At 36.2% G+C, this 12517-nt stretch overlaps 1 protein-coding gene across 2 annotated transcripts in view; it reads left to right on the top strand.

Moving 5' to 3' along the window:
- Positions 1-12070, top strand: part of LOC123758104 (glutamate receptor ionotropic, delta-1-like) — a 25800-nt gene extending 13730 nt beyond the window's left edge. For both annotated transcript variants that reach the window (XM_069338637.1, XM_045742290.2), the window contains 10 exons: positions 602-847; positions 1268-1395; positions 2930-3051; positions 3217-3448; positions 5295-5440; positions 6058-6156; positions 6761-6927; positions 7091-7214; positions 8940-9050; positions 9997-12070. In XM_069338637.1, the coding sequence (XP_069194738.1) occupies positions 602-847; positions 1268-1395; positions 2930-3051; positions 3217-3448; positions 5295-5440; positions 6058-6156; positions 6761-6927; positions 7091-7214; positions 8940-9050; positions 9997-10095 (1474 nt within the window). In that variant the 3' untranslated portion in view covers positions 10096-12070. The remainder of the gene's footprint in view (positions 1-601; positions 848-1267; positions 1396-2929; positions 3052-3216; positions 3449-5294; positions 5441-6057; positions 6157-6760; positions 6928-7090; positions 7215-8939; positions 9051-9996) is intronic.
- Positions 12071-12517: the final 447 nt, after the last annotated feature.

Raw genomic sequence — 12517 nt, 5'->3', positions numbered from 1 at the left:
CTCAACCAGTTTAAACATAAACTAAGAAATATCTAATTAATATCATGTAACAAATTTTACTTATATTGCCTCATCCAAAATAATCCAATTTTGTGTTTTGCTGTTATTGTAAACATTAAATACTATAACTCTACTATTGCTAGAACTACCAATGTATAATAAAGTTGTCTATGCCTTTCATCGTTAAGCATCACTTACATATATAATTTGTAAGCATCACTTATATATATATAATTTGCTAAATTCCATGACCTCTTCGTGTATCTTAGCATACTTCTCATTCAGTATTAAGTCTTACCCAATCAAACCTATAAATAATTTAACTGATTCATTTTACTTAATACCCGAAACTCTTTGCGTAATAATGGCTATTTAAATATGCATTATATGTAACAACTAATAATAATAATTTATATTATTCTATGTATTCTCTACATTCCCAAGTAAGAGGCTTCACCGTATCCTCGATTACCAAGAACAGCCGAAACATATTCATTAAAGCCAATAACGTAATAACTAAAGAATAGTTAGTTAGGTTCTGATATAACATTTACTATATACACAGTATTGGTAGTTTATATATAATAAAGTGTCTCTTAAGATTCCATAGAGTTGGGTCTTGGTCTGAGAAGGAGGAGAGGACCTCCAGGGTCCAGGAGGTGAAGAAGGCCCTCGTCTCCAACCTGCTGGAGCTCTACTCGGACTTACAGGGCCGCCAACTGCTGGTCACGACCAATAATAATTGGCCTTTCTTCAAGATCAACACTCTCAACAATGGCACCGTCATCCCACTCTCCGGCATTGATCTCCAGGTCATCACTACCATTAGTGAAGCCCTCAACTTCACGTCAGTATATACAGTTCACAACGTCAGTATACACAGTGTACACAGTTCACAGCGTCAGTATACACAGTTCACAACGTCAGTATACACTGTACACAGTTCACAACGTCAGTATACACAGTGTACAACGTCAGTATACACAGTTCACAACATCAGTATACACAGTGTTTGTACACAGTTCACAACATCAGTATACGCTCACATCATAATTTCTGTAACTTTTTCTTCCATCAGTGCACCCATGCCAATTTTTTTGTAATGAAACCCTCTAGATACTCTTTACGCGTATATGTGATGACATTTTTATTGCCACAGTAATGGGGACGCGCTTGTGGCGTCCCATCATCAACACTCAATTTGTCTATGCTTAATGATCGACTCATAAAATGTGTGAGTGGTTGAGGTAGTGTGGATTCCTGGTAGGTACAAGCTGGTGCGTCCTCCTGACGGCAAGTGGGGCGGCCCGCAGCCTGACGGGGTTATTACCGGCCTGGTGGGGCAGGTAGCCAGACACGAGGCTCACGCCACACTCTGCGAACTCTCCATCACTGGTATGACCTTCTTTACACACAGAAATCACAATTGCGTGATGCATCAAATGAACAAATCCACAAAGGCCGTGACGAGGATTCGAACCTGCGACTCGTCCTCCCGACTCCGAGAGACCATTTTGACCATGTCGTAGCTCAGTCGATTAAGGCAGCGTCTGGAATGCTCTCGGACACAGGTTCGAATCCTCGTCACGGCCCTTGTGGATTTGTTCGTATGACCTTCTCAGTGCTACGTTATTCAATAAGATAAGTTGTTCTCGGTACATTGAAAACATACAAAAATTAAAAGTATATACGCCACCGCAGTTTTTTTGTGTTTAATTAAACCATAATATTGCAAAAATTAATGATTGTAATTTTCGGTGACTGTTACTAGTTATGTCTAGTCAAATGCGAAGCGAATTTATAAATTTGTTAACGTTAACTATGCGTTGTTATAAATGTACCAGCGTGAAACTGTAGATGAAGTTGGTGATGGGCTTAAGGCCTATTAACCTAGGGATGATTATTAAGACCACCAGCAAGTATAACTTATTCTTGAACGTAGTCCTGGACTAAAGCAAATTCCCAGGACAGGAAGTGTCACCAATTCTGATCCTCTCCATTGCTGACTGCTAAACAGATGTTCTAGGCCAGCCCATCCTTCTATTAAGATAGTACTTATTTGTACATTTAACCAAATAGTACCTATATGTAGTGCCATACCCCAAAAGTTTACATTTTGTACTATTGAATTAGCCTAAATGGCATATTAGAAAACTGGAAATGTAATTAAATAACCTTACCTAATCTGTCTAAGTAATCCTAGGGGCAAATGTACGTTATCTTAGGTCTAATATAGTACATCTTGTGTGCTATACTAAACCAAGGAATGTTTAAGTTTGGTTTTACCTTTTTTCGTGCCCTCTACAACATTAATAGTAAAAAATGAGCCTTTTGTAGGTCCAACAATACCTAGGTGTACGTTCGACCAAATAGTTACTATGAGTATATATATTTATATATATATATATATAAATATATATATAATGTGGCGATCTCATAGCAAGTGTCCCCAGAACTGGCTGACTATTACAGATCCCATAATATGTTTTATTAAGACAAATGTTAAATTTCGGCTCTTTTTTTTTTTATCCAGGAGGCCAATTAAGTGAGTGGCAATTTGGACTCAAAATTGAGAAGTTGGTTCTGCTGGTCGTTTAACTGGTGATCAGGCCTATGAATGTCATAGTGTTATACTGTATATTAAACGTGTTATGTGATAATATTTTTTATAAAACATTAAAAATTTATTTTCCCACATTGTCAGCAAGATGTACTTTTCATAGTGTTATTTATGACTTTAATAAACAAATATTTAAATTAAATTATTACTTTCACAAAGACCACTAAGTTCAGTAGATAAGTAGATGAACCATTTCTTACCTCGATTAACTAATATCCTATGTACACAATCTACTAAGAAAACGGTTTCTTAATCATATATTTAGATCTTTATGATTTAATTATCATATGTGATTCCTTCCATTCTTAGAGGCCCGTGAGAGTGTGACGGACTTCACGATGCCATACTACATGGAGTCCACAACATTAGTGTCGAACGCCCCTAAGGAGAAAAATCGAGCGTTCGCTGTCTTTTCACCCTTCAGAGCCGAGGTACATGTCTTCAAGGATCGTTGTCAACCTGGAAAGAACAGTAGGGGGCTCTTTTCCATGTATTTACTTAATTGCTAGCTATTTGGAGTAAAAAGTATATCTATAATATGTTTCAAACTTGCAGTTTTATATATACATTTTTGGTGATATATTTTGCTGCAAAAGGTATGGATGTGCATATGCAGTGTAACGACAGTGATTGGTCCGTTACTGTACGCGCTGAGTCGCTTGATGGTCAAGTACTTAGGGATGGAAGATCGCACCCAGTACAGCATGCAGAGTCTGGCTTTCAATATGTACAGGACCTTGATGGTCCAGGGCAACCTCGTCCGCTCCCCTCATTGGACCCTCCGCTTCATCTTCGTGTTTTGGTACCTGTTCTCCTTTTATATATATGGTGAGACTTGGGTTAGCAATTTTCATTATCGCACAAGCACCACCTACCGCCGTTCCTCAAGGAATATAATATAATATAATATAATATAATATAATATATATATATATATATATATATATATATATATATATATATATATATATATATATATATATATATATATATATATATATGTCGTACCTAGTAGCCAGAATGAAATTCTCGGCCTACTATGCAAGGCCCGATTTGCCTAATAAGCCAAGTTTTCCCGAATTAATATATTTTCTCTAATTTTTTTTCTTATGAAATGATAAAGCTACCCATTTCATTATGTATGAGGTCAATTTTTTTTATTGGAGTTAAAATTAACGTAGATATATGACCGAACCTAACCAACCCTACCTAACCTAACCGAACCTATCTTTATAGTTTAGGTTAGGTTAGGTAGCCGAAAAAGTTAGGTTAGGTTAGGTTAGGTAGGTTAGGTAGTCGAAAAACAATTAATTCATGAAAACTTGGTTTATTAGGCAAATTGGGCCTTGCATAGTAGGTTGAGAAGTGCGTTCTGGCTACTAGGTACGACATATATATATATATATATATATATATATATATATATATATATATATATATATATATATATATATATATATATATATATGTCGTACCTAGTAGCCAGAACTCACTTCTCGGCCTACTATGCATGGCCCGATTTGCCTAATAAGCCAAGTTTTCATGAATTAATTGTTTATCGACTACCTAACCTACCTAACCTAACCTAACTTTTTCGGCTACCTAACCAAACCTAACCTATAAAGATAGGTTAGGTTAGGTTAGGTAGGGTTGGTTAGGTTCGGTCATATATCTACGTTAATTTTAACTTCAATAAAAAAAAATTGACCTCATACATAATGAAATGGGTAGCTTTATCATTTCATAAGAAAAAAATAGAGAAAATATATTAATTCAGGAAAACTTGGCTTATTAGGCAAATCGGGCCTTGCATAGTAGGCCAAAAAGTGAGTTCTGGCTACTAGGTACGACATATATATATATATATATACACACTTTTTTCAGTTCGTTCTCAGAGTTCGTTTTTCAGTTGTGCTCTCAGAGTGATGCTCTGAGAGCACATCACGGTTCCAATAATAGTCTGTTTGTAAACTGGCAAGTGAACCTTTGTCCTAAACAGAGAATAGTCTCAAGTTCTAACTTTATTGATCTATAAATCGTTGATTTAAAATATATAAAGTATATGCTAAACTCATTTTCTTTGAAACGGTCTGAACAAATTGGGTGTCTTTAAATGAAATTCTAGGGTATACTCAAATAGTTTTTGAATTCCGTATTTCACATTTCTGAGAATAATACACTGTATTAACGTAACCAAATGTAATGAACCTAATCTAATGTAACCTCAACCTAACACCCTTTGACTCCCCCTAACCATGTATAGGGAACAGATAATGGCACTGATTATGTAATGATTTTGAAATTATTATCTCCAGGGAATTTCCTCCCTGAGGACAGGTTGAAAATCAATGAAAAGCTTAAAGCGACTCAAACCATGAGAGGCTTATGACAGCAGACAATTGTCAATCTGCTTCATTTTTTTCTCACTCACAGCCTGCCTTTTCTCTCTCTCAACTCACTAACTACTAAGTTGACCAGACCACACACTAGAAGGTGAAGGGACGACGACGTTTCGGTCCGTCCTGGACCATTCTCAAGTCAATCGACTTGAGAATGGTCCAAGACGGACCGAATCGTCGTCGTCCCTTCACCTTCTAGTGTGTGGTCTGGTCAACATTCTGCAGCCATGTTATTGTGACTCATCGCTTGCTCTAACTACTAAGTCTCCCACCAGCCATGTACTCCGCGACGTTGACGGCGGTGCTAGCGGTGCCGTCGTTTGAGAAGCCTATCGACTCCCTGGAAGACTTAGCCCAGGCACACCGCGACGGGTACATCATAGCCACCACTCGCGACTCTAGCTTCGCCGGCGCCTTCCAGGTCCTATCTTTGTTTCTAACCTCATATTCTAAAATATAAATAATCTAATTTACTATAACAACATTAGTCATACAATTTTTGACATCTTCGCTTTTATATATAAATACTACTATACAGTATAAAGAATAAGAGCAATAATACGGTTTTTGACCTGTTGGCTTTAGCGAGTTATTTTTTGTTAACTCTGTTCATTTATTATGCATTTTATATCCATCCTGTGAGCGGTAGTGGGGACGATACCAAGACGCATATATAATGTATTCAGGAACAGAACCCCAAAATTTGCTTAATTAAGTAAGTTACAGCACCGATGAGCTAGTTATATAATTTGAACCAAAAAACTCTAACAGTATCTTCCCAGTTTATCATACTAACATCACAATGATCTCAAGAGACTCTACAATGAGTGTAAAATAGTATATAGTAAGGTAGTGTGGTGTTCTTAAGCAGAGATTGAGTGGCCTTAAACCCAACAATCAAGTTCACCTTAATAGGGTGATAATGATAATAATAGTTAATTATTCCCAAATTAACTACAGCAAAAGATTAATCCCAAGTTAATTAGCTACAACAAAAGACGTGTAAATATGACGTTATATGAAAATATTATTTTCCAGACCGCAGCTAGTGGCCTGTTCCACGAGGTGTGGAAGCTGTTCAATCACAAGGACCCCGACAAGAGCTTCCTGCCGGCTCCTGCCAGCGGCTTTGATATAGTCAGTCACCAACTGCCTCCTCTTCCCACCTCTCTCTCTTCATAATTTTAATAAACACTTTTCAAAATAATCTGCATGATTTTAAATTTCTATTTTTATTAACCGCTTTGTAAATTTAAACTTTTAAATACAAAATTTTAGTTATTTTTATTGTTTTTATTATAAGCTATTTGTCATTGTTTTATGTGTGTGAATAATGTTAAAGTGTTGAAGAATAATATATATATATATATATATATATATATATATATATATATATATATATATATATATATATATATATATATATATATATATATATATATATATATATATATATATATATATATATATATATATATATATATATATATATATATATATATATATATAATATGTGTTTGTGTGTCTTACACGGTATTGTTACAAATCTTTCTTCACGTACTGTTGCTTATATTATATCTTAGAGGATGAGTTCAAATATTTTCCATTAACTTATTATTAATAAGAAAAAATAACCTAAGTGAAAATTTTGACTGTACCTGAAATTGTTAGGGGTTATTGCTATGAATATAAGTTATTTATAAGGCTTAACTTTTACCGACATAACTGCTCTTCCTGACAGATTCTGAAGCGTAAGTGCGTGTTCATTAATGCAGAGCTCAACTCAAAGCTGACAGCTACCATGAAGGGCCTCAACAACTATTACATCTCACGCCAGACCTTCCTGCCCCAAGGTTATGGCATCGCTTGCAGCAGCGGCTCCCCCTTCAAGGACGTCTTCAGTAGGATGTGAGTAGCCTTCTCAACTCACAAGTTAAAGCAAATGATGTAGTTATAATTTTAATCAAGAAATTCGGCTGTTTTTCATCTATAATAAGTATAAACTAAATGATCATCAGAGTGAGGGTTTTACACATTCAGATCTATAATTCCGTTTTTCACATCTCTGCAGTATACTCCGGCTGACAGAGGCTGGACTGGTTTACAGGTGGGCAGAGGACGAAGTCAAAAAGGTCGCCAAGAACAACTCTCCTGGTGAGGCAGGACCCAAGGCTGTCAACCTCCACCAACTCCAGGTATTAACATACCTATTTTGTTAGCGAGATGGTTATTAAAGGTCATGACACGCTCTTACTGATCAGTCAGTACGTTTGCTTTATTCTTGAACCTAATTCAGAACAAGTAATTATCAAAGGAAGGCACCAAACCGGGAAGGCTATGTAGCACCACCAAATGTGCAGAGTAATCAGAGGGCGCTAAATATCACCAAGGATGCCAATACGAGAACAGAAACGCAAAAGGCGAACGATATCAAAAGTATCCGATTCACCAAGAATTTTATCGAGGGACAATTGACCGCGAGGGACGGTCGGAAAGCAAGACACACACGCTCGTCCTGGAAGTCAGGACATTCAACAAGAATGTGCACGACCGTAAGAGGAACAATGCAATTTGGAAAATAAGGAGCAGGGCGGCGCTCCATTAAGTGACTGTGAGTTAAACGTGTATGGCCAATACATAACCTAGCCAGAGCCGTTTCCCACCATCGGTTACGGTGGTAGGAGGACGGCCACAGGGACACACAACTCTTAAGAGTACGCAGTTTGTTACCAGTAATATACCAGTCGTACGTATAACGGTTCACCAGTAGATTTTAACCCCAACCTATTCTAATAACTATGTCTTACTCAACCCAACCCAATCTAACCATTTATAGGGTCATACAGGGGCCACATGTTCAGTAGCCTGCACTGGCAAATTTTGGGTGAATTATGAGGATATCGTCAAGAACGCGAGAGTGAATAAAGTAATTGCAAAGCTCTAACGGTACCTCATGCCAATGAGTCTGAATGGTCTGATTAACTGGGCATTCGGTGATGTAGTGTGGGAGATCATGCGCAGTTCCTGCTCACAGAGATTGCACTTGGAGTGCTCAAGATTGGGAAACCCGTCACCTGTAGCCACCTGCCACAGGTAACAATTGCCTAACCTGATCCTGGGAACCACTGTGTCGCACAGTCTGGTGGACGTTTTGTGCTGCCCATAAACATAGGTTTCAGATCTAAACAAATCATAGCTTTTTATACTGGTGCTTACAAGATGGGTATGGGGTGCATAATAAATGAACTAGACTAAACTGCTTTCAGGTCGTTGGAAGTCAGTAATTTTTCTTCTATCAGACCTGAGTGTTTGGTACAATATAGTTTCGACAGCAGAGATGGGGATACCTAGGTCTAATTCAACTTCATCTTTGTTACATGCTAATTTGGCTGCAATGTCTGTGTCATTATGGATTATATTTATGTGATGTATCCATACAAAGTTTTTTTTTGTCAAAGCTAATCTTGCATTACCTATATGACGAACAACATAGCGAGATCTCTTGGGCACCAAGCTTGTGCCTCTTAGCGACTCAGATTTTCCATGAACGTCCAATCCAGCGATGGCTATCATTGCCGTCTAGTGCTATCAGTCTAAAATTGATTTCAATATATATAACTCGTATCTCTTACTAATGTAAACTGCTTGTGGTAGAATCCGGAAGATATGTTGGCCATTGTTCAGGAAACACGTTATTAAGCTTTAATGCAAAATAATTAAAAGTAAAGCTCGCATATACGAATACTTTATTTGTTAAAGATATGAATATATATTCCTCATCATAAACGTTTGTCTTAAATACTATGGATAATGTATTGAAGTATTACCAACATTGTAGAACGAGATCTTGTTTTCTAATTTGTTCTTTCTAATTGTTTCTTTATATATTAGGATAATTTAAACAAAATACGTATTTGCAGGCTGCTTTCTTCATTTTGGTGATGGGCTTTGCAATATCAGCGATGGTGTTTGGAGGGGAGATTATAGCCAGCAGGTTACAGCAGAACAAAACCACAACACCCATTGAAAAGGTATACATACAGTGCTATGGTTAGTGTGAACAGCTTTATGATTTATGTGATTTGCCAAACAGTTTCGACGATAGGAAGCCTGTGGCATATGAGTGATCAACTGTTTTCAAAATTGTTCAGGTCTGTTTTAAAATTTATCACTGTTCTTGTTTAAGTGACTTCAGCAGACAGGCTGATTTATAAGATTACTGTCCCGAAAAGAATATTTTCTGTCGCTTATTATCCATGATAATTTAGCAAACTACGTTTGGTCTTCTAAAAGTGTAAAATTAAACCAACCATCCGCTTAAAATGATAATACTTATAGTAACTATTTAGTCAAATGTATACAAATGTACGATTGTTCCCACAAAAAATTCACGTTTTGTACTATATTAATTTTGTAAGAGGGCACAAAAAATAATCCAAAACCCAAACTTAAACATTCCTAGACCTAATATAACACATATGTGTACTATATTAGGCTTAGAATTGCTTGGAGAGATTAAGTTTGGTTCTTTAGTAACATTTCCAATTTTTTAGTATGTTATTTGAACTGATTCAGTAATACAAAAAATTCACTTTTGGGGGGCCAACAGTAAAGTTTTGTACGTTTGACCAATATGTAGTTGATATAAGTATTATCATATCTAGGTTTAGGAGGAAAGCTGAATTTATTTTATTTATATATATACATAAAAGTACATTGGGTTTATGAGAGTACATCATCAAAATCATTGATGATTTTTGCATTCTTGTAAAGTCACTAGCACGCATAGCGTTTCAGGCAGAATAAAGAATTAAACAGTTTCATAATGAAACTTAGTATCGTAATTATATATGTATAATGCAACCGTCTTCTCCTTCCCCCATCTCACACACACTCTCTCATATTATATCAACTTCAAACTACATATGTTTGTTCAACTTGTACAAAAATTAGTTCCTCAATTGAATATTATTGCAGATTGAGTCCCGGAGCGGATGGCATCCTCCACACCTAAGAGCAGCCTACACAAACTCCTCCATTATCGACAAAATAGTCCCTGTCGTGCGAAAAAAATGATTTCATTGCATCTTGTTAATATTCACATAAGTTAGTGACAACCACATTTGCTTACGTTGTTTATAGACAACAAATCTCTTGTCTCCCAATATAGTGTGATCTTATAGCGCGATGAAGGTCATTAAGGTTTAATTTGATTCTAAATTTGCTGTCAAAAATTTGCCTTAGTCTTGATTCAATTGCATTTTTTTTGGTATGAAGAAACATATATTTAATGTTAATTTTATAGAAAGTTTCTGTATAAATTATTATTACAATTATTAGAATAAACAGTCAAAGGAGTAACTACAACTTGCAAAGATTTTTAGCATATTGAGCCGTAAGACAGCTTTCTTCAAGTTGAATCATATAATGTAAATATTAATATTCTTGTTATATTAGTTTAATAATATTAAATAAAAAAATACTTGTTTAAATAATATTGAATGAAATTGATGTTAGTGTTGTGGATGGTTGCGATGTATAGTGAGTCACATTAATGGTGAATGTTGTGATATGTAGCACGACACTTGTGGTGGATGGTTGCAACATATAGCCAGTCACTTGTGTGGTGGATGGTAGCAACCTATAGCCAGTCACTTGTGTGGTGGATGGTAGCAACCTATAGCCAGTCACTTGTGTGGTGGATGGATGGATGTTTGGTAGAGAGTCACGTGTGCGGTGGATGATTGTGATATGTAGTGAGGCATTTGTGTGATAAATGTTATTATATTTATTTATTTATTTTACTTATTTATTTATTTATTTATTTATTTATTTATTTATTTATTTATTTTTATTTATTTATTTATATACAAGAAGGTACATTAGGCTTTATCTTTGACCGTGTGAGAATTTAGCTGTCAAGAGATGAATCTAAACTGATGTATTACATGAAATGGCACACCACTCTATTTTTAATAATAAAATACCTGAAAATACTTTAATTAATGTAATTAATTAATCAAATAAATAAATTGTAATTAATGTAAAATTGTAAAGAAATTAAAATCAATGTAAATCATAGCCAAATCTCTATCACTACGTGCAAACTGGATTTAATTTGTTGCAACTATATTAAGAAGCAATATACATGCTCCATAATGTCAGGTTCATGACAGATAATGAAATGTCTGTTAATTCAACATAACCTATCTCTAAGTGTTCCACTTTCCAAGACGTTCTACACTAATTCTAGGTTCACTAACTACAATTGCCAAGTGTACACCAATTACAATTAATACCTCTTTCCAACCTGCTAGATGTTGTTCAGTTTGGCCAAGTTGAGAAGTTTATAATATAAGCCGTTGCATGCAAATCGAAATCAGTCTAACTAGGACGTTTGAAAAATACTGCAGATCTTCAGAATTATTGACATTCACCAGCAACAATGTAACACTCGACAAGTTCTTCCTCTCAAGAGTATCTTCTTAGTATCTTGAGTATCTTGAGATGATTTCGGGGCTTAGCGTTCCCGCGGCCCGGCCCTCGACCAGGCCTCATTTTTGTTACACATTCCCAGGAAGCAGCCCGTAGCAGTTGTCTAACTCCCAAGTATCTATTTACTGCTAGGTAACAAGGGGCATCAATGAAAGAAACATTTTGCCTATTTGTCTCCGCCTCTACCTGGGATCGAACCCGGAACCTCAGGACTACGAATCCGAAGCGCTGTTCACCCAGCAGTCAGGCGCCAAGACGCTACAGCGTTTCCACAAATTTCGACCACATCGAGCTTGCACGCTCTCGTCCCACATTCGAGCTCTTAGACCCCGCCTGCATTCAGGCGGGGTCTAAGTAACTACCTACTAACTACCTAAGTAACTACCATAACTACCACACTACACACTCACACCACATCCGAGCTCTCTACCCTCAGCCTCACTCAAGCTCTCTGCCCTGCTCCAGGCTTCATCTCAACTACTATACCACACTTCACTTCATTGGCAACAAACTGACTGCTGTAACCAAGACTATACTAAATAAATATAAAAAACACTATAGTCTTTGAGTCTTATCACCCAAATATATATACGTAAACTTACGTTAAAAATCTATTATTCTGCAACATCCTGAGAATGAAGAGGAGGGGCTGCAGTTGTGTGTACAGCGTTTTTCATTCATAAGCGAAGTTTTGTCGGCGGGATGGAATGAACATATATAGGCTATTGTTGATGAGGACGGGCTACATTTAGTGATTCAAACTAGAAGTGAGCAAACCACTGTTTGGTGAAATTTTAGAACATGAGTTGTGATTTGGGAAATTTGTTTCCCAATCATAAATATTAATCATAAATATTAATTTATGTTTAAAATGTTTCTGTTAAAATGGTTAATGTTTAAAGGTTGGGCTGGCTAGCTAACTACTTTTATTTATTTATTAGTATACAGAAGAAGGTACAATGGGTTTAAGAGTAAATAACATATCGAGGTGTATATAATATCA

This window comes from Procambarus clarkii, chromosome 40 (assembly GCF_040958095.1).
Source record: "Procambarus clarkii isolate CNS0578487 chromosome 40, FALCON_Pclarkii_2.0, whole genome shotgun sequence".
In the NCBI taxonomy this organism is placed as follows: Eukaryota; Metazoa; Arthropoda; class Malacostraca; order Decapoda; family Cambaridae; genus Procambarus; species Procambarus clarkii.
The sequence above is the reverse complement of the archived record's forward strand: the minus strand, read 5'-3'. Positions and strand labels throughout refer to the sequence as shown.